Source organism: Danio rerio, chromosome 17 (assembly GCF_049306965.1).
Source record: "Danio rerio strain Tuebingen ecotype United States chromosome 17, GRCz12tu, whole genome shotgun sequence".
Lineage (NCBI taxonomy): Eukaryota > Metazoa > Chordata > Actinopteri > Cypriniformes > Danionidae > Danio > Danio rerio.
In genome coordinates this window covers 11,146,081-11,172,881 of record NC_133192.1, presented here as the reverse complement: position 1 = coordinate 11,172,881, position 26,801 = coordinate 11,146,081, and the positions used below count along the sequence as shown (strand labels likewise).

The 26,801-nt window shown below is 33.4% G+C and overlaps 1 protein-coding gene across 1 annotated transcript in view; it reads left to right on the top strand.

Moving 5' to 3' along the window:
- snx6 (sorting nexin 6) overlaps positions 1–26,508 on the top strand; it is a 32,234-nt gene extending 5,726 nt beyond the window's left edge. Inside the window, exons 3-14 of the mRNA NM_001030217.2 lie at positions 3,228–3,332; positions 3,450–3,560; positions 7,289–7,410; positions 7,887–8,010; positions 9,894–9,989; positions 12,269–12,374; positions 14,535–14,610; positions 14,705–14,744; positions 17,156–17,242; positions 22,287–22,446; positions 24,398–24,483; positions 24,563–26,508. Coding sequence (NP_001025388.2) covers positions 3,228–3,332; positions 3,450–3,560; positions 7,289–7,410; positions 7,887–8,010; positions 9,894–9,989; positions 12,269–12,374; positions 14,535–14,610; positions 14,705–14,744; positions 17,156–17,242; positions 22,287–22,446; positions 24,398–24,483; positions 24,563–24,616 — 1,167 coding nt within the window. The 3' untranslated portion in view covers positions 24,617–26,508. The remainder of the gene's footprint in view (positions 1–3,227; positions 3,333–3,449; positions 3,561–7,288; positions 7,411–7,886; positions 8,011–9,893; positions 9,990–12,268; positions 12,375–14,534; positions 14,611–14,704; positions 14,745–17,155; positions 17,243–22,286; positions 22,447–24,397; positions 24,484–24,562) is intronic.
- Positions 26,509–26,801: the final 293 nt, after the last annotated feature.

The following is a 26,801-nucleotide window of genomic DNA, read 5'->3' as shown; positions in this document are numbered from 1 at the left end:
TGTAAGATTATAATATATGAAATGATGTTATTTTGGTGGTACGGTGGCTCAGTGGTTCGCCTCACAGCAAGAAGGTTGCTGGTTCGAGCCTCGGCTGGCCCAGTTGTTCATGTGGGTTTTCATCAGGATGCTCCAGTTTCCCCCAGTCTGGATTGGGTAAAACGAAATAGGCTGTAGTGCATGAGTGTGGGTGTGAATGTGAGAGTGTACGGGTGTTTCCCAGTACTGGGATGCAGCTGGAAGGGCATCCGCTGCGTAAAACAAATGCTGGAATAGTTAGCGGTTCATTCTGCTGTGGCAACCCCAGATAAATAAGTGACCAAGTCGCATATTATTTTACTTAAAATAATAATAATAATAGCCTGATATTTCTCTGCAGTGCTGTTTGTATGTTGTCAAAGGCAAATAACACAAATTGAATTTTTGAATGATTAAATGTAGGTCAAAGCAGAGATGACTCATTTTCATGGGCTCAGTCCTTTTATTAATTTGGGGTCGCCACAGCAGAATGAACCTCCAACTTACTTGTTTTGCGCAGCGGATGCCCTGCCAGCTGCAACCCAATGCTGGGAAACACTCATACACTCCCATTCTCACACATACACTATTGTCAATTTAGCTTACCCAATTCACTTATAACACAGGTCTTTGGACTTTGGGGGAAACCGGAGCACCCGGAGGAAACCCACGGGGAGAACATGCACACGTCACACAGAAATGCCAACTGTCCCAGCTGAGGCTCGAACCAGCGATTGGTTAGGCGTGAGGCGACTGTGCTACCCACTGCGCCACCGTGCTGCCCATGACTCATATAGGCCATGCAATTACCAATTTGCACAGAAAAAGACAATAAATGCAAATAAATGGTCTACTTTGAAACAAAATTTGTTAAAATAAAAAAACTATACTAATTCAGCCATATAAATATTAGTTTACTATTGTGTCATACATATAGGGATTTTGAGGGATATTGGCAGATTATACAGATTTAAAATTACATTTAATTTGTCATTTTGGGCCAAATTGTGATCGTTCAATAAAGTATTTGAGTCAAATGAGTCTAGTTTGTGTTAAATTTAACAGTATGTGTGCATACACTACCGGTCAAAGGTTTAGGGTCAGTCTGATTTTTAAATGTTGTAAAATAAGATTCTAATAATTTATTCAGTCATTTTAAAGATGAATTTTCATTTTCATTACTTCAGTCTTTAGAGTCACATCCTTCAGAAATCGCTCTTATATTAATAATAATAATAATTATTATTATTATTATCATCACTATTATTACTAATATTATTATTAATATTGTTATTATTACTAACATTATTATTATTATTATTGCTATTATTATTATTATTATTATTATTATTAACGGTAATAGTAATAAAAGCAATAATGACTGGAGAATAATTTCATTGGAACACACATTAAGAAAACAGCTATTTAAAATTGTAATAAATATTTAACAATTTATTTATATTTAATAAATGCCACCGTGATTAACACAATAATTTTCTTTAAAAAAATAAACATGAAAAAAAAAATACTGACCCCAAACTTTTGACCGTAGTGTGTATATTTTTTGTGTGTGCAAAGGCTGTTGCTATACTAAAACCATAGTGAGAGGATGTGGGGGAAAATTAGGCTGTAAATTAAGTGTAAATTTAATGTATTGCACTCCTTGATGCTTAAAATATCAGAGAAAGTTTTTTTATTATTACCTACAAATGTACTTGAAAGCTTAAAGTCCCATTAAAAGTATTATTTGTATGTCCATAGTATGACACTGTTGTTTGTTCTTGTCATGTTTTGTCTGGTATTCAACAGTGTGTGTTAAAATGTTCATTTCACTTACTATGTTGCAGCATTAATATGCATTTTAAATAACTTAAAATTTATTTTTATATTTTAAATGAGGAAACTAAACATGCATTATAGATGTGACAAAGTCTGCAAGTTTACAGTATATAACATACTTTGTAGAAATGCTGTGAGGTAAACTGCACAACCCCAAAGAAATAATGCTTATTAAAAAGGATAAGGGTTGGCTCTATATAGAACAAAAATCATTGATTTTATTTTACATTTTTGCATTTATGAGGAGAAAGCTTTGTTATGGATGTGAAATTGACACTTGTGTGACTTTGGTAAATCAAATATAATTGTTTGAAAACACTGACAGAGACATTTGAGTATATTTACAGTACTGTAAAATACAAGCCTAAGCAAACAACGTAGAAATTATATTACTTTGGTAAAAACGTAATTTTTTTTCATGGCAAGGTTGACATTTATACTATACTATAGGGCTGTGTGATTAATTAATATCGTATCGAAATCACAAATGATTTATTTATTCAAAATTTTTGTGCACTCCAGTCCCGACTAATGCTTCTCCCCTAGTTTGCTATTTGAACCAATCATAACACAGTGCTCCTAAGAGTGAGAGAACAGGTAAGCTTAATGGCAAATAGCCTGCATAAACAGGGATGATGACTTCAGCACAGAAGGGGCTTGGTGCCCACAAAAAGTCAAAATCTGTGGTGTGGGATTACTTTGGATATCTGAAGGCTGATGTATTCTGCCAGTCACATATCACATTTAAAAGCATTTGGAAAGTGTGAGGCGCGTTGCTTCCTTTAGCATTTTCAACGCACTTTTGCACTCGTGCTTCTTTTTCATTACTGGGCGACCATAAATTATTTTCACAGAGGAAGACAAACAGCAAAACATTGCTGCAGCTCTGATACAAGTTTTATTCATGGAGAAAATTAAAAAGCACTGGGTGTTTGGGTGTTCTATGTTTGTCTGAGGTAATTAGTCTACCATTAATACTAAAATGTGTGTATTTTATGTAAAGTATGAAGCTGATTGGTCAGTTTTTGTTACGTGACTTGGCATTTTAAAAAATTCAGATGTTTTCAACTAGGGGCGCCTGGAATATGCGTACATCTCCATTGGAAATAATGTACTTGTTCGTGCATTTTTTGCCTTAAGTCTGTTTTATAGACATGTTACAGGCCTTTGATAAAAATCTAATCTTCCTTTGAAATATGTTTCATATTCACACTAAAATTTCTGTGTGAAAATCGTGATTAAGATAGAAATCGTAACATTGGTCAAGAAAATCGCGATGGGTTTCTTTTCCCCATATTGCACAGCTCTACAGTACTAAATGACCTATGGAAACTGTATTGATTACACTGTATTTATTGTTGTATTAACAGCCCAGGGCGGTGAATGTGGATCTTCAGACTGACGCTACACTACAGGTGGACATTTCAGACGCTCTGAGTGAGAGAGACAAGGTCAAGTTCACCGTCCACACAAAGGTATGCAACATCAGTGATGGAAGAAATCCACAACTGTGTGTTTGTGATTTCAGCTGGCTGTGTGTGCATGTCATTTACTGCACTCATTCATTACATTGTTTTGTTTTTTTTCCCCAGAGCACTCTACCTAATTTCAAGCAGAATGAATTTTCCGTGGTCAGACAGCATGAAGAATTTATCTGGCTCCACGACTCGTTTGTGGAAAATGAAGAATATGCAGGATATATTGTAAGTATTTTCTATATTATTATGTGTTTGGCTGTACAATATATTGCTTCAGCATTGGTAGGACAGTGTGCGCATCTACAATAGTCACATTGCTGATGTTCAATGTCAAGAAAGGGTTGTTGTCGACCTCCAGCCACTTGCTAACTTTATCCATTGTGGAATTCAAGCTTAGAATTTGCTTTTGTTTTTTTCTCTTAAACATATCGGGCTCTTTTAACAATCTAGGTGCAAAGTCTAAAGTGCATGGTGCAAAAGCATTAAGGGAGTCTCCGAATTCACTTTTACTATTTTAAGGACTGAAAAATATGCTCTGCGCCCCGGCGCATGGTCTCACAGGGTTTAGCTTATTGTCTTAATGTGTTATGGGAATATTTTGAGCATAAACCAATCAGAGTCTCATCTCCCATTACATTTATGAGTCAGTTATGTTGGCCATGGCGCATTTGCTATTTACATGGTGGACTTTGTAAGTGATAAAACTGAACGCTTCACTAGTGAGAAAACAGTTAACCAGAAGATCTGCAGCGAGAGGATAAAGAACGAGCCTCCTCCTATCGGTCTTTCACTTTCTCTCTTTCGTGGATAAGGAAAGTGTGTTGTACGTACAGACATCTTTTAGCCTACATAAATAAATCAAATCAAATCCCTTTTATTGTCACATCATCAGCAGCACCTGTGCTATGATGATTTAGTTTATAATTTTTTTATTAATTTGGTTTAAGCGCAAAGATTTGTTTCAAAACTATTTCTAAATTCAGTTCTAATTTCCAGCAAACGAGTAAATGAACAATAATAACGAAGTGTGGTCAAAAAACGGAGTTATATCCAAACACACAAATCTGAGTATGTTTTTAATAAAACAAATAGAAATATGCATAAAATAATAAATAATAACAACAATGTTATACAAAAGCAAGATGTCGTTAATAAACTAAAAAAAAAAGGCCCCCCGAGAAGAAAGCATAAAGGCAGTGGTGTTTATATTTATGTACAAAATATAAATTTTTGTAATATTTTAATCATTTAATTCTTCTTCCTTTGTAAAGATATGTTTTAAGCAATGTGTAAGCGAGGCGCACAACTAACGCGCTCTGCGCTGGATTTTAGACCTGCTTTCAGCTGGTCTATTTCTCAGTCTATTTTAGATCCTCAAAATAGCAACGCACCAACAATGCGCCTTAACACACCTCTTTACTAGACCAAAACACCCATGAGTCCACAAAGTGGCGCAAATTTTATTTGCTATTTAAACAACGTGGCGGAAAACTGGAAAATTAAGGTTGCGTTGGTCTAAAAATAACAACATAACGGGGCAAACAGGCCTTGCGCCCTTTTGTGCCGGGTGTATGATAGGGCCCATCGAGTGATTTAAGGCCATGTCCATATGTACACAGATACTTTATAAAGCGAGTTCTCCCCATAGACTGTAAAATATATGGACGTAGTATCCATGACGTCACCCATAGGTTTCTAAAGAGCGCAAAAGAAGCCACAAGTAGGCGCGGCAAACCGTCGCCATTTTGTTCGCCCGTCATCACACCCACGGCGGGATACCAAACAAGGGCAAAGAGGCGGAGAGTGAGCGGAGCTTCAGACACCTGCTAGCATTTAGCTTGGACCTGGTTCAGACACACTTTGCTTTGAGAGAAATGCTTAATACTTTATCACCTGTGACTCGTTTGTATTCTGAGCACTTGTGCTTGGTTGTATACTATATCAATAAAGTGTTTTGAGCCACTAAACATTGTTCTTATGACGTTTTTCAACAGGAGGAAAACGCGAATTACTTCCAAACACTTCAGATATAGTCTGTGTTAATGTAAGACTATTGATGAAATCCAGCATAACACTGTATGACAACGCTTCAGATGACTGTTCTAGAGCCTACAGCTAATCAATCTGACAGATTCTGAAGTGCATTACAGCTCTAAATATAAATATAAACGATAAATGATCTTAAATAAAAAAATACATATATAGAGATGGTATATAAGTACATAACGTTACTCACATGGGAAACGGTGGCCACGTGAATGGTTTGTGAGCTCAATTAAGTGCCCTCAGCATGCCATGCCATCTAATAATTGTAGGAAACAAGTCCAAAAGGCAGTTGACTGTGTAAAGCCACATAAAACAACACAGAAATACGATAAATATGCCGAGTTCAGTGGCTAATCTGCAGGATTCAGCTGAAGTGACGTGATGGCGACCAACGAGACCTAGCTGTCACTCAAGTGGCCACGCCCTTAATTATGCAAACTTAATATAACTTAATATAAAGGAAACGGATGAGTTATAAAAAAATTCACCCCCCTCACAGTTGTCATGAAGGGTAATATTAGCTGTATTAACCAAAATCTTTTTTTGTACCAGGGTGTAAACACCCTTTTTTTCTGCTGTAAAGTTGGCCATTCTAACAGTGGGCTCAATTGAAATTTGCTCTGTTTTGGAGCCAGGAGCGGCCAGGACTAGCGGAATTTCGGATGAATTGCAGTTTTAGTTACTTCCGTATTGGCTTCCTGAGAGAGAGCGGGAGGTTGCCGCTTGGTTCTCCCCCCTTACATTTAAAAAAAAAAAAAAGCTTTCATGCTTAAAACTCAGCTTTCCTTCAAAATTTTAAAGTACACTGATCAAGAAAACATTAAAAATACAAATATTTCACAATAGAACTTTTTTCTGTTTTTTTTTTTTTCAATGCAATGCAATATTGATAAGCAAACTAGCTGTCTTTTAAAAACTGATCCAAATTTTTTTCACTGTTAGTGATGTAACTGATGGCTAATCGCCATCACAGGCCTGCAGTTTGCAGTTCTGCTTGTAAAGTAATTCCTTCATTTGAGTTACACTGGACACTTGTTTAAGTTGTCGGGCTCATGCTCTCTTTAAACACTGCTCCATTATGTGTGTGTGTTTGAGAGCAAACACTCCAGCCACTCTTGCCAAAGCTGAAATCATCACTTAATGTCCTTTTATAGCCCTGCTGTTCATAAGTAGATCTGTTGTCGCAGTATTAATATCTTTCAGTTCAGGTGCAAGAAAAAAGGGGAAACGATATTTGCTACAGTTTCCTTTGAAACTATTGTCAGGGTACAAAAGTTAAAGGCTCTGAATTATTTATAGCTCTTCGCATTAGACACCACACTGAGAATTCACAGTCAGTAAATGGTGATATTATCTATCACAGAGTCTTAATAGAAGAATGCAAATTATACATTGACTTTTTTGGTTATGCATCTAATGTATTAATAAAACATAGTTTTCAGTGTTTTGAGGGATATTAAGTGTATCTTGACCTCTGATTAGCTATTTTAAAGGTTACTGTATGTCCAGCTATACAAACTATGCATCCAATTTTACTTTATTTTAGGCTCAATGTAAATTCCAACAGCTATTTTACAATAAAAATGTCTTGTGAATCTTTATTATGTCCATCGGTGCTCTAAATCTGCCTGTTTCAGGCTGTTGATTGATTTTTTTTTTTGTCCATGTATATTTATATTATCCATTATTTTAATTAATAATATTATTATTATTTATGATACAGATCAGAGGAAATTATTTCTCACTATTAGGGGAAACCTCCCTATACATCTTGTTTTGACGTCTTTCAAGGGGGAATCAAGGGTTATTTAAAGGGGTCAATCCCCACCAAACCACCCTGTAGTTCTCACCCTGCCCTCTAAAAGCGAAATTATTTTGGGAGTCTCAGTTATGGTCTTTCCCTGTAGATTCCTCCTGCCCCTCCGAGACCGGATTTCGACGCTTCACGGGAGAAGCTCCAGAAACTCGGAGAAGGTGAAGGATCGATGACGAAGGAGGAGTTCACCAAGATGAAGCAGGAACTGGAGGCGTGAGTCGCTCATCATCTTACAGTTGAAGTCAAAATTATTATAATTATAATAATTTTTAGCTCTCCTGTCAATTAATAATTTCTATTTATTTATTTATTTATTAAATTTTTAAAGAAATATTCCCAAATGATGTTTAACAGAGCAAGGAATTTGTTTTTTAAAAGTATTTCCGATAATAATTTTTCTTCTCTAGAAAGTCTTTGTTTTATTTCGGCTTGAATAAAAAGTTTTTAACTTTCTAAAAATCATTTTAAGGTCAATATTGTTAGCCCCCAAAGCTATATTTAACAGAACAAACCATCGTTATACAATGATTTTCCTAATTGTTCTAACTTGCAACTGTATTTCTATTGGCTAACTTTAACAAACATCAATAAATACTTGAATAAATGTATTATTTATTGTTTGTTTGTGTAAGTAAATACATAAATTATTACAACCTCCTTGTAAAGTGTTATATGAAAATGTGTTGCAGTGAATATCTGGCCATCTTCAAGAAGACTGTGGCGATGCATGAGGTCTTTCTGTGCCGCGTTGCTGCCCATCCTGTCCTGCGCAAAGACTTGAACTTTCACGTTTTCTTAGAGTACAACCAAGACGTAAGTTTGACAATTCCTTTATTTATTTATGTTTTGCAATGACTATATTTTAAGTCTTGTCAATGATTATACTATTGTAATTATTGCAGTAATTATTATTTTTTATTTAAATCTAGCCATTCTAAAATAATTGACTTTTTTCTTTTATTATTTACTGATATTATTATTATTATTATAATAACTATAATTATTATTGTTACCATCATTATTATTATAACCTTTTATTTTACCAGGATAGACACATTGAGATTAAAAATTTCTTTTACAAGAGCATCCTGGCCAAGATTATGCAGTATACATGTCAGATGGGTCAACAAACAAAAAACAATTTACAGTGAACATGAACCACACATTAACAAACAAACTATTCAAAACAACTACAAGCCTGTGTTTCAATTTCAAGTCATTGATACTCTTTTAAAAGCATTTAGTGAAATCAATTCTTTAAACTGCCACTTTGTAGATTATTCCATGCAAATGGTGCTGCGTATTTAAAAGCCTTTTTCCCCATCTCAGTCCGCACTTTAGGAACAGTAAATAAATAAATAAATAAATAAATATCCTCTGAAAGAGGATATTTAAATATTTAAATCTTGACTCAACAGTCTCCACCAATTATGCAGATAATAATTATGTCAACACATCTTGATAATTGAGCACAACAAACCAATATTAATAATGCATATTCTGAACTGCGGATCACAGGGCGCACCAAACCATGGAAGGACACCGGGACAATATGTTTTTTTTTTTTTTTTACAGAGAACCGTTGCATCCCTAAAATTCAGTAAATCCTAGAGCTGCACGATTCTGGCTAAAATGAGAATCGTGATTTTATTTGCTTAAAATAAAGATCACGATTTTCTCACGATTTCTATAGATGTAAAAGATTTCTATAGATGTAAAATAAAGGTATAGCAAAAAAAAACATATGGCACAATCTCGATAATAATATTATGTGTAGGTCTACTGCTTTCTATAAATAATTCTATTCTATCTATTCTTATAATAATTCTTTTGTTGAATTATTATGTTTGAGATATATGCTTGCAATCTGTCATATTAGACAATTTAATTCACTGGCAAAATCAGACATTTGACATTATCAGATTATAGTCAACATTATACAGGCTAGAGTAGTTATACTGACATTGTAAACATTTATTTTCATGCACAACTATGGGTTCGCTATGAAAGAAAACGCATATCAAATGCTTGTCGTAATCATAACTCTAAAATGCGAAATGATCATGTAAATGAAGTGCACACTTTCGGTTTCATTTTGACTGCTAAGTGCTTGTTCATACTTCGTACGCGGCTCCCAAACGACCACTCTGTGCCACAAACTAAATATTATTTACAACTGTATTACCTGTTACTCGCAACATATGCAGGTTCTGTTCACTAAGTAGAGCGCGCGCCCTCTCTGTGATAACAGCTCCCGGTCAGCAGCTCACATCATTATATTAAGACAAAAATGACATTTTTAGGTGAATTATACCTTATAAATACAGTATGTGGCTCATTCAACATCCTTTAGAGGTGTCAATTTCACGGAGCAACGTGTGTAAAACAATGAAAAGACTCGTGCAGCCGCCTTTTCTTCTCTCCTGAAGTTGAAAATATGATTGGCAGAACCGTAGAAATGCTGGATTAAGATCGTCTAAGGGGTTGAATCGAGATCGTGATCTTTTAACGATTTAATTGTGCAGCTCTAGTAAATACTGTGTAAAAATATTCCTGAGCATGTAATTGTTCGTTTGACCTTGGATTTGTGACTTGAAATAATAGCTGAGTATTAACTGATTCTGAGTAGTTGCTAAAAATAATGTCTACGACTTTAATTCTTAATTTGTCCTTGTCTTTTTCTGCTGACATTACAGCTGAGTGTACGAGGGAAGAACAAGAAGGAGAAACTGGAGGATTTCTTTAAGAACGTGGTGAAATCTGCAGACGGGGTTCTGGTGGCTGGAGTGAAGGTCAGTTGTTTTTTTCTATCTGCATCATGTGACGCTTTTATGTGACTCTGCTTTAGAAATCAGGGGGAGGAAAGAGAGGCCACTGCGGCCAGCACCGCTTCTAAGGAATTATTTACTTTGGCTTTGAGTTCAGCTTGTGGTTGAAGGACAGTTTATGAGTCTCTGGTGAATGCTTGACTAGTAGAGGAATGCAGGATGGCCATGACACATGTAGTCAGAAATACAGGTTGAAATTGTTGCTGTCATTACATCCCAAAGGCTCAATTATTTTGTTAATTGAGTTATTGCATCAAAAAAGCCATTTTTTCTTATATATATACCAGTAACATACCATAACCATGACTTTTTGAAGTGAAGTAACAATAGTATTATTATTATTTATGATTATTTTATTATATTATATAATTATATATGTTATGTGGCGATGCTGTGGCGCAGTAGGTAGTGCTGTCGCCTCACAGCAAGAAGGTCGCTGGTTCAAACCTTGGCTCAGTTGCCGTTTCTGTGTGGAGTTTGTATGTTCTCCCTGCCTTCGCGTGGGTTTCCTCCGGGTGCTCCGGTTTCCCCCACAGTCCAAAGACATGCTGCACAGGTGAATTGGGTTGGCTAAATTGTCCGTTGTGTGTATGTGTGTGTGTGTGTGTGTGTGTGTGTGTGTGTGTGTGGGTGTGGGTGTGGGTGTGGGTGTGGGTGGGTGTTTGGATGTGTGTGTGTGGATGTTTCCCAGAGATGGGTTGCGGCTGGAAAGGCATACGCTGCGTAAAAACGTGCTGGATAAGTTGGCGGTTCATTCCGCTGTGGCGACCCCGGATTAATAAAGGGACTAAACTGACAAGAAAATGAATGATTGAATATATATATATTATAAATATTGTTTTTATTTAATCATAATAATGATATTAAAAATCAGAAATATTTTGATTCTGTTTCCCAAATTCGTTTGCATGATATTTGTATTTAGAATAGGAAATATTGCCAGTTTAATGTCGGTAATATTGTATATAAGCAGGACTTGACATTAACTTTTTTGATCACCAGCCCCTGTGTCTAGTAGTTTTCCAACATCAGTCACTCCCCATGTTCACTAGCCACACTTTTATTATTGGGAAAATTATATTTGACTTTGGCATGCTAAAATTACTTGATTTAGATGTTATGTTCACATGCCGCCTCATTCATTTCACTGTTTTGTGTTGTGTTAAGCTTGCTCAGTGAGCATGAGCATATGGGCTGTGTTTTCATAGTGTCTCATTGCAATTAGCTTTATTTCACATGACTTTTCAGGGCTCAACACTAAGATTGATTTTCTCAAATTCTATCACAATTTTTTTCAGATCACACCGAAAATAAATAATTATTTCTTAGCCACAATTTTTAAATAATGTGTCAAAACATGCAAAATACTGCTGTATAGGTGCACTTTTTAATACAACAATATTTTTCTTAAAAAACAAACAAACAAACAATCGACGTTTAAAAAAAATAAAAGTATTGCCATGTATCTAAAATAATGGCTAGGTCTCTCAGACCACTAGTTAACTAAACATAAATGGGGAGTTAATCTCCTATTAAAGCAATGTTATTGTAAAAAATCAAACCATTAACAAAAAAAACTGTACGCAAAAAAGAAAGCTGGTGAAAAACGTGGTCCTACTATTTGTGATAATGAACACATGATCGCATGTATATGGTTAGGCCAATAATAATCAGTTTAAAGAATGGTTAAAGAAAAAGTGGCAGCTGGTGTTGGTTGCAAAGAGACATTAATAAAAGCAGCAGTATTGTGAGTGCACAAGCACTTGCTGTCCAGTCTATTTCAAAGAGAACCAAACGCAGTTGCTTTTCCAGGCATGACTGCTTCGCACCAGCAAATGGGAGCGCACGCTTTTTTAAAAAGCGTGCATCACATCTCCTGCAAGTGATCATCCTTTCATTTGGTATTCACCTGCTTTGGTTTGCTTGCGCTGATGATATTTTTTGTCAGTCGTGCTGCTTCTTTATTTTAAAATTGCATTTGCATGAATATTGTCGAACCCTGCTTTTAGGAAAACTACCATTAAAAAAAAAAAATTTCTACTGGCCAAAGTGGCTAGTGGGAGTGACTGTCTTACCCACCACAGCTGAAATCTCCCCACATTTGGAGCACTGGCGGGTTAATGTCAAGCCCTGTATATAATTAATACAATGTTTTTATTTCTATTTTAATATAAATAATATAGTTATTTGTGAAAAGTATGTTTTTTATGTGACTCTGCATTGTTTTTATTTTTCAATGACAGGACGTTGATGATTTCTTTGAACATGAGAAGACATTCCTTTTAGAGTATCACAACCGAGTCAAAGACTCCTCTGCCAAATCCGACCGAATGATCAGGTCTCACAAAAGTAAGTTTCTCTCGTCTCCGTCTCGTTTTTGTGAGTAAAATCATGACACGTTTATAGATTCTGCTGGGTCTCGTGACAACAAAAGCATTGAGGAAAAGGCAAGGTCAAAGTTCTCTTGTCACAGGAACAGTGCTGTCTGTGTGTGTGTGTGGTGGTGGTTTAGATGAACAGAGATTTGTATAATGACATAGGAATGATCTAGATGTACTCTATTAAGGTGGTTTACATGGACATACAGTTGAAGTCAGAATTTTTTAGCCCCCCTATATTCTTTTCCCCCCAATTTCTGTTTAACACATTACTAAATATAATAGTTTCAATAACTTATTTCTAATAACTGATTTATTTTATCTTTGCCATAATGACAATACAAAATATTTGACTAGATATTTCTCAAGATACTCTTATTCAGCCTAAAGTGACATTTAATGGCTTAAGTAGGTTAACTAGGGTAATTAGGCAAGTTATTGCATAGCGATGGTTTGTTCTGTAGACTATCAAAAACAAATAATGCTAAAGGGGGCTATTAATATTGACTTTAAAAAGGTTTAAAATGATTTTATTCTTATCTAAATAAAGCAAATAAGACTTTCTCCAGAAGGAAAACATTGTAGAAAATACTTTGAAAATGTCCTTGCTCTGTTAATCATCATTTGGAAAATATTTGAAAAAGAAAAACAAATTCACAGTAGGGTGAATAATTGTGACTTCAACTGTACCTTGTGTCCTCGTAATCCAAGACACTTAAAATACATACTTAACAGGGTCTTTTCTCTCTTTTTTTTTTTTTTTTTTTTTAAGAAGTAGTCCTCATAAACCAGCTGCTGGTGTCAATGTCAAACTAAAGCTGTGTCCTAAAATGGCTCACTATGCACTTATGCACGGTGTACTTATGCACTTACACACTCAACAGCATAGTTTATGTATGTAGTGTCGTCCAAAATAGAGCACTAATATTTTTTGACTTAGCGGAAATTTAAACCATTTCCCTGATGACGGTTGCCAAATCAGTGAAATAAATGACCAAACTATCAAATAATACCTGCCATGAGGATAACCGCATTCACCATCGGGAGGCGCCATAATCACTCTCTAAGGAGACTTTTGCTTTCACAATCCAAAATAAATGAAGTAATCCAACATGTGCGCCTGATAGCTCCGCCCCTTCTGCTAAATGAGCAAACCAGCTGCCATTGAGTGCATGAACTGTCCATAATTCCACACTTCGTTTCACCGGTTGAATGAGTGCATCATCCGGGTAATTAAAGTGCACTTCTTATTTTAAGAGTTTTCAGTGTGAACACACTACTTACACTATTTATATTACAAGTTGGCATAGAACAGTGCATAAGTATGCAATTTGAGATGCACCTTAACAATCAACAAGCATTAGGATTTCCCAAATTCGTCTCAGACTACCAAATCATGAGCAGAGCTTTACTCTCACTCTTAGACTGTGGATTAAAGCTAATAATATTGTTAATAATGTTCAACATCGTGCACATACTGATCGTTTACATCATAAGACATCAGTGTATCATTAAGAGCCATGGTGATTGATTTGAATTTATTTGTATGTGTTTATTTTTAATCTCAAAAACGATAACCAGTGAATTGCATTACACTAATCTCCATGCACCACAGATTTAGCTTAAAATCTTCTTTCAAGTTTTCCTGAAGAAACAGACAAATATCAGGCACAAATCGCTTCAAAAGGGAGTAATTCTCTTTATCAGTTAACACTGTTTCTGACGGCTCTTACCGTTTTAGTTGTACCTTTTTTTTTTTTGGAAATTAATTGCATTATAATATTATGTTGCACATAGTTCAGATGGCTGAAAATGGTGACTTCTCTTCAGATGCAGTATTCAGAAGTTCATCTTTATCATTCCTGTGACTCTTTTGTGTTGTGTTTTTCCTGTTCTGAGCCAAATGTTTAGGCTTTTTCTTGAGTGCTTTGAGTGTTATTGGCACAACACGGAAACCTGATCTGGAAGAGCGGAAAGAGCTTTGAAGCGGTGTGATTCGGGCTGGATATGCAGCTTTGACTGACCTCTGTGTCTGTTTGCGTGTTTGTCTGTTTGTGTGCATGTTTGTGTGTATGTCTGTGTGTGTGTCTCTGTCTTTGTTTGTTTGTTTGTATATGTGTGTGCTTTTCAGGTGCAGCGGATGACATCAACAGAATCGCCTCCACGCTCTACACTTTAGGAACTCAAGACTCCACAGATCTGTGCAAGTACGACACCGATCGAAGCATTTTAGCCGGTTTGCTAATGGAGACAAATGGGTTTCTCAAATGTGCTTTTTGTTTTGTTTTCCTCCCCAAACAGATTTTTCCTGAAAGTATCAGAGCTTTTTGAGAAAACACGGGTAAGTGCTTTCATTTTCATAGCACTTTTAATATACATCACTTGACAAAAGTCTTGTCATCAATCCCAGTTGTAAGAGCAACAAATAATAACAAGACCTCTAGTTGATCATATGGAAAAGTGGCAGAAGGTAGATTTTTCAGATGAATCATCACAAATACTGCAGAAGACCTATTGGAACCAGCATGGATCCCAGATTCCCTCAGAAATCAGTCAAGTTTGGTGATGGAAAGTCATGGTTTGGGGTTACATTCAGTATGGGGGCATGTGAGAGATCTGCAGAGTGGATGGCGACATCAACAGCCTGAGCTATCAAGACATTTGTGCTGCCCATTACATGAAAAACCACAGGAAAGGGTGAATTCTTCAGCAGGATAGCGCTCCCTCTCATACTTAAGCCTCCACATCAAAGTTCCCGAAAGCAAAGAAGGTCAAGGTGCTTTAGGAATGGCCAGCCCAGTCACCAGATATGAATATTATTAAGCATGTTTGGCCCAAGATGGAGAATCCAAATAATCCTGATGAACTCTGGGAGTCCTGCAAGAACGCTTTCTTTGGCATTCCAGATAATTTTAATAAGTGATTTGAGTCATTGCAGAGATGTATGGATGCAGTCCTCCAAGCTCATAGGAGTCAATATACAATATTAATTCTTTTTCCACTGCGCCATGACTTTATATTCTATACTGGACATTATTTCTGTTAAGTGACAAAACTTTTGTCTTATCCAAGTCACACATCCCTGTCCTAATTAAATAATTAAATCAAGCCATGATCATATTTTATTTTAGTAAAATAAGCGTAATCTAGAGGCCTTTGCCTTTCATATAAGCCACTTCTGATACCAAATGAGTAACAAGTTATTATTTGTTGTTCATAAACATGGACTTTTGGGCAAGACTTGTCAGGTCGTGTATATGGGTTTTAATATTTGAAGTAATTATTTGTTGTACTACCCTATGAAGTCACATTTAAGACTTATAACCTCATTTTTAAGATTTATTTAATCACAACACATTTAAAACAACAACACTTTCTGGCATTATAAAAAGAAGAAAAGAAATGTAGTGTAAAAAAGTCTTGCAAAATAGCTTACAAATTATGTTTTAGTAGATGTTTAATAATGAATACTAATGCTTAACATTGCATTTTAGTTTTGTCATAGTGAGTTTTGTTAACTCATTGTGTTGTGATGTTATTTATGGACTATTATATCATATGAATGTATAATTTAGCTTTCATTTTATGTGTTTTGTTTTATTTTTATTTTAAGTTAGTGATGTGTCTTTTGACTGTTGTTTTTTTATTATTATGTTACGTCCTTTCAGATGTTAATTTTAAACTAAGAGTATGTGACATAACATACAATAGTTTCATGTGTGTGACAAGCCGATGGAGAGAGAAATGAACTGAAAACCAAATATCACTGCAATTATTTATTGCCCATACCTCCAGTGAAACTAGTGAAAATATATTGTACAGAGAAACTAAAATATTTACAATGATTACATGATCAATTACCTGGGGGAGAGGAAGTAGTTAGATGTGCTTAAATCAAAGAAATAAATATAACAAAACTCAGTAACGGTTTTCAACAAACTAAACTAAATATGAAAAAAAGCTCAACGTACCAAACGTCTTAATTAAACTACTCTAACTAAAAACAAAACATACAGAAAACAGCACATCCTCCTGAACCTATTGAACTAATACAAATTATGTTTGTCAGTGTTGTATATGTATATCGCGCGACTTACTCACTCCTACACCTCTCCGAGGTATCACTCAAACATGTCAGTTAACTGGACGAGTTCACAAGCAAACACACATTGCATTATCAAATCTCAAAGCTTTAGACAAGAGCATTAAACACAAGCTAAACACATTCTCTCAGACTAGCCCTCGCAAGAGAGACTGTCCTCACAGAGACCCACAGAAAAAGTAAGAGCGAGAAGGAAAGAGACAGAGAGAGAGAGAGAGATCGCCATTGCAGTTTGGGCTCTGCTTTTAAACGCTACGCCAACCAGCGATTGGTGGCGCAAACCCAGCGTCAGCGGCCAACGTCATCAGCATTAAATGCAGATCCTCCAATGCCGTTCTTACCTGTAACACACGCATGAAATGACACACCCACATACAAACAAACGCACACACCTATCCAAAATACGTTCTGCAAGCGAACGTTACAATTAATTGTCACCAAACTTTTCTGATGAATGGAGAATTTACACTGTCATTAGTTAATAATCAACTAAATGAACATTTTGTGTGAACGTGTGTGAGATGTTTTCTTGTTTTCTGTCCAGCTACTGTAATTGCAGAGGTGTTTCTGACCTCAGCAGATTTGATCAAAACAGAAAGCAGAATAAAAGACTCGGCACTTCCTGTTTTTCATCTCTGTTTCCTGTGCAGAAAATTGAAGCGCGTGTGGCGGCCGATGAGGACCTGAAGCTTGCAGACCTGTTGAAGTATTACCTCCGAGAGTCTCAGGCGGCAAAGGTAGAGTCTTGTGTATTAGTATGAGGAGCTGACAGAGGCTCAATACAGCTGCTTTACTACTCACTGATTTATTGATGGAGACGAGTTACACTGCCATACAGTCCAAGAATACATTTACACCACAGATCCTGATGGTCAATTTTGATTTTGTGACTGTATCTGATTTATATATATATATATATATATATATATATATATATAAAATTATTATTATTATTGTTCTTATTATTATGGTTATTTTTATTATTATTAGTATTATTATTATTAAGAATTTTTAAAATCATTTTTTAAATTATTTATTTTATTTATCTATTTATTTTTGATGACCCTCTTACATCTTTTAAAAGTGACTTGTATTTTCTCCATCGATGGAGACAAGTTACACTGCCATACAGTCGAAGAATACATTTACACCACAGATCCTGATGGTCAATTTTGATTTTGTGACTGTGTCTGGTATATATATTATTATTATTATTATTATTAATTATTTTATTATTTTTATTATTAATTTTTTTAGATTTATTACTTATTTAATATTATTATTTTTTTTTCATTTATTTATTTATGTTTTTTGATGACCCTCTTAGATCTTCTTTTAAAAGTGACTTGATGTCTGCATTTACGCTGCACATGCAAACACAAATGACCCTGAAAAAAAAAAGAGCGGGCGCTGACTTGACAGCTGATGTTAAAAGACCGTTCTTTTCTCCATTCTAGTATTTAATCTGCACAGTTGAGTTTTTTTTTTTTTTTTTGTCAAGTAGTTTTACAATAAGTTATGAAAAAAAAGATCTTATTTTAATATAGACTTCATGGTTTGGTTTGTGCACATCATTTATACAATAGTTTTATTTTAGGCTGAATTGTTAATACTGTGGATTTAGGCCTCACTCTTGCTTGACAGAAAAGTTCTAATTTGGTCATCTTCTTTAAATCTAGGCTTTTTTTTTTTAACCAGTAGGAGTTTTAATTTTGTGTCCATGGCATGAGTTATGCACGTGATGTATGTAGTTTATATTGGTTTATATTGTTTATATGGTGGATGTTTTGCTTTTTGTTTCTCTCACCCTATTATTAAAATGCTTGAATGCATTGAATTAAGCTACATGACAATATACATTTGTTCTTGTTCATGAGGTTTAAGGTTCATTTAAGGTTTGGGACTCTTGCAGAACTCTTTTCTGAAATGAAAGCGTCAGAGTTTTTCCAATTTTTTTAATGACATGTGACTCATTTAGGGCTGCACGATTCTGGCTTAAATGAGAATCACAATTTTTTTTTTGCTAAAAGTTAGATCATGATTTTCTCTTGATTCTGTAGATTCTATGATATAAAGGTTAACATGAGTAGGCTATTATAATAGTTATTTCTCTAATATATGGTAAAACAACAATAATATTAATATTAGGCCTGTGTGTAGGTCTACAGTTGAAAGTTTTGTATAGACTTTGAATGGTGGACTTAAAATATATCCTGTTTGTTAACTCACAGTAAAGTGATGACATCAGAATACAACTATTCATAATTCTGAAGTTGATTTAGGCCCCGTTTACTCTAATGCGTTTTAGTTTTAAAACGCTTAAGTTTTGCTACAGTTACGCCATCCATCCACACTATGCCGGAGTTTTCGAGCCCCGAAAACGGAGCGTTTTGGAAACGCTGGAGAGGCCGTTTTCATTCTAAAACGCTGCTGCTCCGTCTCAGTGTGGATGGGGGAAAACGGAGACATCTGAAAACGAAGGCGGGGCTGCAGACATTCGCCTTCGGCTTTTTCCTCAATATTAAGTAGCCTACACACAGTTCAGTCCTGCATCCTCTCCTTGTAAGTTCAGACATCATCAAGTTATGAAGTTTGATATGGAGTGTACTTTATAAAGTTATTCACATCACCCTGGCTTTGCTGTTTCACTGCCTTAACAATAAAATGAAAACATGATGTGAGGGAACTGCCTATTTTTATTTTGATATTAGCAACTTAACAGACAGCAGAAATGTTGAGGCGTCGTGTAGCTGAATAATTTAGGTCCTGAAACGCTAGTGTGGACGTGGATCGTTTTCATTCTACAACGCCGTTTTAAAACTAAAACGCACTAGTGTAAACGGGGCCTTCTTATGTTTGAGGCATAGGCGTGCCATTTGTCAAAGACAACATAATTAGACAATTTTTTTCACTGGTAAAATGAAACATTTGTTGTCAAATTCCATCCTGGTTTATATTCAATATATAGGCATTTATTTTTATGTTAAACATTTATTTTCATGCACAACACTTTGTGTTCGCTATGAAAGAAAAAAACATCAAATATTTGTTGTAATCAGAACTCTAAAAGGCGATATGATCATTTAAAACATGTACGCGCGCTTTCACTTTCACTGCCGAATGCTGTTCATGTCATGGCTGCCGTCACCCTTAGGAAAAAAAAACTCTCTCAAACAATCGCTCTGTGCAACAAACTGAACGTTATTGGCCACTTTATTACCTGTTATTCACAGCCTCTGTTCACTAAAGTAGATATCATTGGCGAGCACACGTATCCTCTTAGTAGTAAACAGTGCATCACGTGTGATTTCATGGCCTCGAATACATCATTAGATGAAGACAGAAATGACATTTTGGGTTGAATTATACCTTATAAATACAGTATGTGACACTTTTAACTCCATTTGCAGGTGTCTATGTTTCTGAGCAACGTATATAAAACAATGTGAAGACTTGTGTGTTGCCTTTATGCTTTTCTCCTGACCTTGAAAATATAATTAGCTGAATTGTAGAAAAGCTGGATTAAGATCGTGTGTTGGGATGAGTCGAGATCTTTTTTTCCATTAATTGTGCAGCTCTACTGGGAAATCTACCTGCTTATACTGCAGACATGAGGAGACACAGCCTATTAATATTGGATAACTTTCCACATATGAACGAGGCCTGAATCTGATCTGAGTAAATAGGAATTTGTGTGATTTTTATATTATATTTTCCTGCTTGCATGTATGTGGGCCATATACCATCTGTGTTCCATGAGAGAAAATTGGGTCACTTTAACCATGCAGTGTAAATGCAGTCTGCACAGATTCGCACTTGGCAGAGGCAAAAATGCAGGAAAACCTGAAGCTTATGATTCATATTTGTAAACTGTTTTGATAAAGTGTGACAGCAAACATGTTTAGAAATATATTCAAGTATGTTAGCTGTTATACAGGCATATATAGGATGCTTTGCAATATTATATTTGTGCATATAATTAGATTAGTCAGTACTGAGCCAAATATGTAGCTTATCTATCAAAATAACTTACAATAATGGTCCAAAAATTAGTAGAATTAATTTATATGTTAGAAAAAAAAATAAAATAAAATTTTCAAAAATGGCAAAAGTCAAAAGAAACAAAATATAAACACAATTTTGTTGAGTATACAATTTTTGCAATACTTTGCTTGCTTTTAATTGTATTATCTTTTAATTTCTAAAGGTGTTCTGTGACTAAAATATTATTTAATACATATATATGTTTAATAAATATGTTTTGTTTAAATGCACCAAAATGTATTACCCATATTCACTAAGAAATGGAAAAAAATATTCATTTTCAAAATGGGGTCTGCTCAATTATGCTGAGTACCTGATCTCAAAATAAGAACTTGTAGTAGTAGATTATGGTAATGTGCAAGCATTGGCTGAAATTGTAAGGTTTTAATTGTAACGTAATTATTGTTTTTATTTAAAGGTATGGGCTGAATTTGTGAACACAGTTTAGTGAAATAATAATAATAATAAATATTATTATTATTGTCATGTAAAATGTTAGTATTTTATTTCATAATATAATTTGTTTAATAATAGTTATTGTCAATCATTTTTGTATTTCTTAGTTGCTTTTAAATAATATTTTATTTTAAAGTTAACAATAGTAATATTGTTTTGTTTATTGGTATGATTATTATTGTAATTATTATTATTATTATTATTATTATTATTAATTTTTTGTTGTTGTTATTATTATAAGACTCAATTATTTCATTAATTGAATTATTGCATAGAAAAAATAAGCAATGTTGTTTGACCCATACCAATAATGCTCTGAACCATGACTATTTTAAAGTGAAGTAACAAAAGTAGTGTTTTATTCATTTATTTAATTTTATTTCATAATAATACTATTAAAAAAACAATATCTTCATTTTAATTTGTGAATATGTTTGCATAATATTTGTATTTAGAATATTTCAATTGAGTCAGGTGTTTTTTTGTAACAATGATCATCATAAATAGTTATTGTTGTTATTATGAAATATTATGAATTCTGTTAAATAGAAGCCAAAAAGATTACAATATTTTTTACTTGGCCTTAACTAAACTTACTGAACCATGACTTGTATACAGTAAAGTCAGAATTATTAGCCCCCCTTTGATTTTTTTTTTTTTTTTTTAATATTTCCCAAATGATGTTTAACAGAGCAAGGAAATTTTCACAGTATGTCTGATAATATTTTTTCTTCTAGAGAAGGTTTTTTTTTCGGCTAGAGTTAAAGCAGTTTTAAAAATTTTCAAAAACCATTTTAGGGACAAAATTATTAGCCCCTTCAAAGCTATTTTTTTTCGATAGTCTATAGAACAAACCATCGTTATACAATAACATGCCTAATTACCCTAACCGGCCTAGTTAACCTAATTAACCTATTTAAGCCTTTAAATGTCACTTTAAGCTGTATAGAAGTGTCTTCCGAAATATCTAGTAAAATATTGTTTACTGTCATCATGGCAAAGATAAAATAAATCAGTTATAAGGAATGAGTTATTAAATCTAATATGTTTAAAAATGGGTTGAAAAAAAATCTCTTTTAAACAGAAATTAGGGAAAAAAATAAAAAGTGGGGCAATAAATTCAGGGGGCTAATAATTCTGACTTCAACTGTATTTATCAAAACAGTTTAATGTGCATTAAATCCCTAATGTTGATTGTTTATCGCATCTTCTTCTTCTTTTATTTATTGTTTGTGAAAAAAGTTTTGTCTTTATTTGAGAATGGCATGATCTCTTCAACAGGACCTGCTGTACAGACGAGGACGGGCATTAGTTGATTATGAGAATGCTAATAAAGCGTTGGACAAAGCCAGAGCTAAAAACAAGGACGTCCTTCAAGCAGAAACCACACAGCAAGTGTGCTGTCAGAAGTTTGAGAAAATCTCTGAATCTGCAAAACAAGGTACTTAAAAAAAAAAAATGAAATTACTGATATATTCCTAGCAAGGTTTCTACACGTCTTGAAATTACTTAAATCTACTTGAATTCCAGACATATGGACTCAAGGCTCTGAAAGTACTTAAAAACAAACATTGTTCCTTAAATTGTTTCAATTAGATCTGAAATTAAACTTGTTTCTGGCTTAATTTCAACAATTGTACTGAAAAAGCTGAGAAATTCTTTAAATTACAAATCTTGCATTTAAATCTTGTACAACAACACTGACAAATAATGGACATTTTATCAATATTTCAGAAACCACATATGAATATCAGCACTATTGAATTTTATTAAAGTTCTTTGAACATGATTTTTTTTTCTATGTAAATATTAGCTGTAAGTGAAATGTTTAGTAGTGAGGACTTTCATGGCACTACATATGCAGAGGTATACATTTCAAAGGTGCTTAATTTCAAATTGAAAAGTCCTTGAATCTGCTTTTCGTGAAAGCGTGGGGACCCTGTCTTAGATGTTGTTAGATTAGGGTGGGATGTATTATTGAAAAGAAATAAAAATAGTGTGAATTAATGTGAAAAATATTGCAGCCATAAATGTTCTCTTTGTACAGTCTTAAAAAGTCTTAAATTGTCTTAAATCCCAAAAGCAGAATTTTAGGCCTTAAAAAGTCTTCAATGTACGGAAATATTGTGTTATAGGGTCTTAAAACTTTTAAAGTCTTTTAAAGTCTTAATTTTCCTTCATGTATTGCTACCCAATCTAGCTTAAACCCATTCAATCACCAACCATCATCTCAATAAAACTTTAAACTTTTTTCTTAAAAAAAGGTCATTTTCAATTCTGTTTTACATAATGGTTCAATTATTTTCCTTTCAATCTTATTTGTTTAAAAGTGCTCCATGTATTTAATGCTGAGGACACCAACCTGGACAGATTGTTGTGCATAGATTTAGTTTATTATAGTTTTTAAAACTTTTAAAGCATTTGTTCATTTCTTTATTAAAAAAAAAAAAGTGTATGGGTACAAGTAGAGCTTGCTTTGTTTTTACACAATATTTAAAATAATTAGCTAAGAATTATCTAAAGTATTTATATTTTTTATAATAATTATTTTATTGTATTAATAAACGTGTTAAATGATAATATTTATTTTGATAAGGCAAATAAAAATCGTTTCCATCTGGGCCATGAAAAAAAACTTAGCCTTTAGCCCTTTATGAGTCTAAAATTTCATTTATAATGGTCTTAAAAATGTATTTAAAGGCTTAAATTTAACTTGTTGAAACCCAGTTGTAACTAAAAATAAAACTTTTATTAACTTTACTATTGTTATTGTTGTTATTTTATAATAATAATACAGTGTGTGTAATGAGTATATCTTAAAATATAATTTATTATTAGAAAATTATTATTATTGGTAGTAGCATTGGTACAGATATTAGTGTTGTTTTATTATTATTATTATTATTATTTTTATTATCATTATTAGTCGTAGTAGTAGTTAATAATAGTATTAAAATAATTGTTTTAATATTAGTAGTAAAATGCATTTAAATGATAACAGAAAAATATTTTTACAGTATATAATTTAATATAACATTATAATCTAACATAACATGATATAATATAATACAATATAAAAGTATAATATAAAAAATATAATATAAAATAATAATGTTAAATAATATAATATAATATATTAAAATATAATATAACAATAATATGTAATATAATAAAATATAATATGATAATGTTATAATATAATAATTTAATATAATATAATACACTACTATATAATATATAATATAATATAATATAATATAATATAATATAATAATGTAATAATGTAATAATATAATATAATATAATATAATATAATATAATATAATATAATAATGTAATAATATAATATAATATAATATAATATAATAAATATAATATGGCTTCCCCTACAGAACTGATAGATTTCAAGACACGGCGAGTAGCAGCGTTCAGAAAGAACCTGGTGGAACTGGCAGAGCTGGAACTCAAACATGCCAAGGTTTACATTCACTTTACATTCAGTGATATCCAAACATCTTCCTCTCCATACATCCTGACCATTTTCTCTTTCTCTGCAGGGGAATCTACAACTGCTGCAGAGCTGCCTGGGAGTCCTGAAAGGGGACACTTAGATGCCCAAGGTGGGCTCTCGATAGAGGGCTTGGTCCCTGCTTTGGTCTCGTCTTCATTCAGAAGATGGAGGAGAGAACATATAATGGGGTCAGTTTGTCTAAAGAGACGTCTGTACTCACCACTACCAGAGACACCACACACTCCCTCCACAAACCCCTACAGAGAGGCAGTCCACTGTGGAAGATCCACACGATACACGGCTTCATTTATTCACACCTTTTTGGCTTTTAATTCTTCATCCTTTCTCCATGGGGTTCGCTTTCGTCACTCTTTGTTTCTTGTCTGGTTTAACGCTTTGTTTCTGTTTTTTTGTTTTGCTTGTGCTTTGTTTGTTTGTTTTGGTCAGTTTTGTTACACTTGTTTTGTTAGTTTGTTTTGTTTTGCTTTTTTTGTTTTTTGTTCCACTTTTCCCCCCCAATTTGTTTGTTCGTTTGTTTGTTTTTTCAGTTTTGTTAACACTAGTTTTTTGTTCTATTTTGTGCTGCTTTTCTGTTTTTTATTCCACCTCATTTTCCCCTAATTTTTTTTACTTGTTTGTTGTTTTTCTCTATTTTGTTAACCCCTTGTTTTGTTAGTTTTTTTTTTTGTTCAGTATTGTTTTGCTTTTTTGTTCCACTTATGTTTTTTTACTCATTTGTTTTGCTCCGTTGTTTTTTTTGTTTTGTTGCGTTTGTTTGTTTGTTTGTTTTTTCAGTTTTGTTAACACTTTTAGTTTTTTTATTTGTTTTACTTTATTGTGCTTTTTTTTAGTGTTTTTGTTCCACTTTTTTCTCTAATTTGTTTCGCTTGTTTGTTTGTTTGTTTGTTTGTCCAGTTTTGTTGCACTTGTTTTAGTTTTTTCAGTTTTGATAGCACTTTGTTAGTTTTTTTTGTTATGTTTTTTTTCTATATTGTTCTGCTTGTTTTTTTGTTCCCTAATTTGTTTCGCTTGTTTGTTGTTTGTTTGTTTTCAGTTTTGTTTTATTTTGTTCCGCTTGTTTTTGTTTTATTTTGGCTCTGTTTTGTTATTATTATTATTTTTTTTGCTGTTCTAATTGTTGTTGTTTTGGTTTGTTTTTGGGTTCTATTTTGTCCTGCTTTTTATTTTTGTTATTTGGTTCCACATGTAAATTTTTTTCTATATTGTTCTAATTGTTGTTTGTTTGTTTTTGGTTCTGTTTTGTTCCTTGTTTATCTTGTTTTATTGTTGTTTGTTTATTTTTGGTTCCTATTTTATGTATCTTGTTTTTTGTTTGTTTTGTTCTGCTTGTTTGTATTGCATGTTTGTTTGTTTGTTTTGGTTTTATTTTATTTCTCGTTTTTCTTTGTTATATTGTTGTTTGTTTGTTTTTGTTTATCTTGATTTAGGTTGTTTTTGTTCTGCTTGTTGTTTGTTCTGTTTTTGTTTTGTTCTACTACTTTGTTCCGCATGTTTTTTGTTTGTTTGTTTTTCCCCTCTGTTGTAATCTTTAAAGTTAGTTTTTGGTGATCTGTGTGTGGACGCTGCTCTGATATCTTGTTCAAGTTGAGCTGATTGTTATTACGATTAAAGTGTATGGTCACTCAAAAGCCTTGTACATGTGTTAGTTTTCATCGTATAGCTTCTATATGGATCATCGTAATCAGACTAATTTTTCTTTGTTTTCATTCCTGATGAATAACGCTTTGGTATGTTTGCCTTAATGTAGAATCATATATTGTTTAAAAAGAAAAGAAAAAAAGATTATACATGGATGCATTTTTTTTTCTCTCCAGATTTTTTTTAAAGTGCACTGTATATGAATGTTGTTTTTCACGATATGTGACCAAAGCTTCCATTTATTCAGATGGAGGAATGCTGATATAAACGCTGGTGATAACAATGATAAAATGACCATGAAAATAACTAAATAAATGATGCTGTTTACTTTAAGTGACGTTTTCTTTTTATTTAAATGTGAACAAAGGACTGATTGGTCTGAAGCAGGGAAAGAAGAAAATTATCAAAGCAGTGTTCGCTTACTGGTAATATATAGCGATGGGAAGAAATGGAGACTTTGAAAATTCTTTTTTTTTTTCATTTGTGTTTTATATAAAATATTAATTACATTTATTTAAATATTTAATTAATGTATTTACAATTTATTTACTTTTTACTTTTTGTGTGTAAAATATCAAAAGGTGCCATGATTTAGGAAAGTTTTTATTCAATTAAAAAATTTTAAA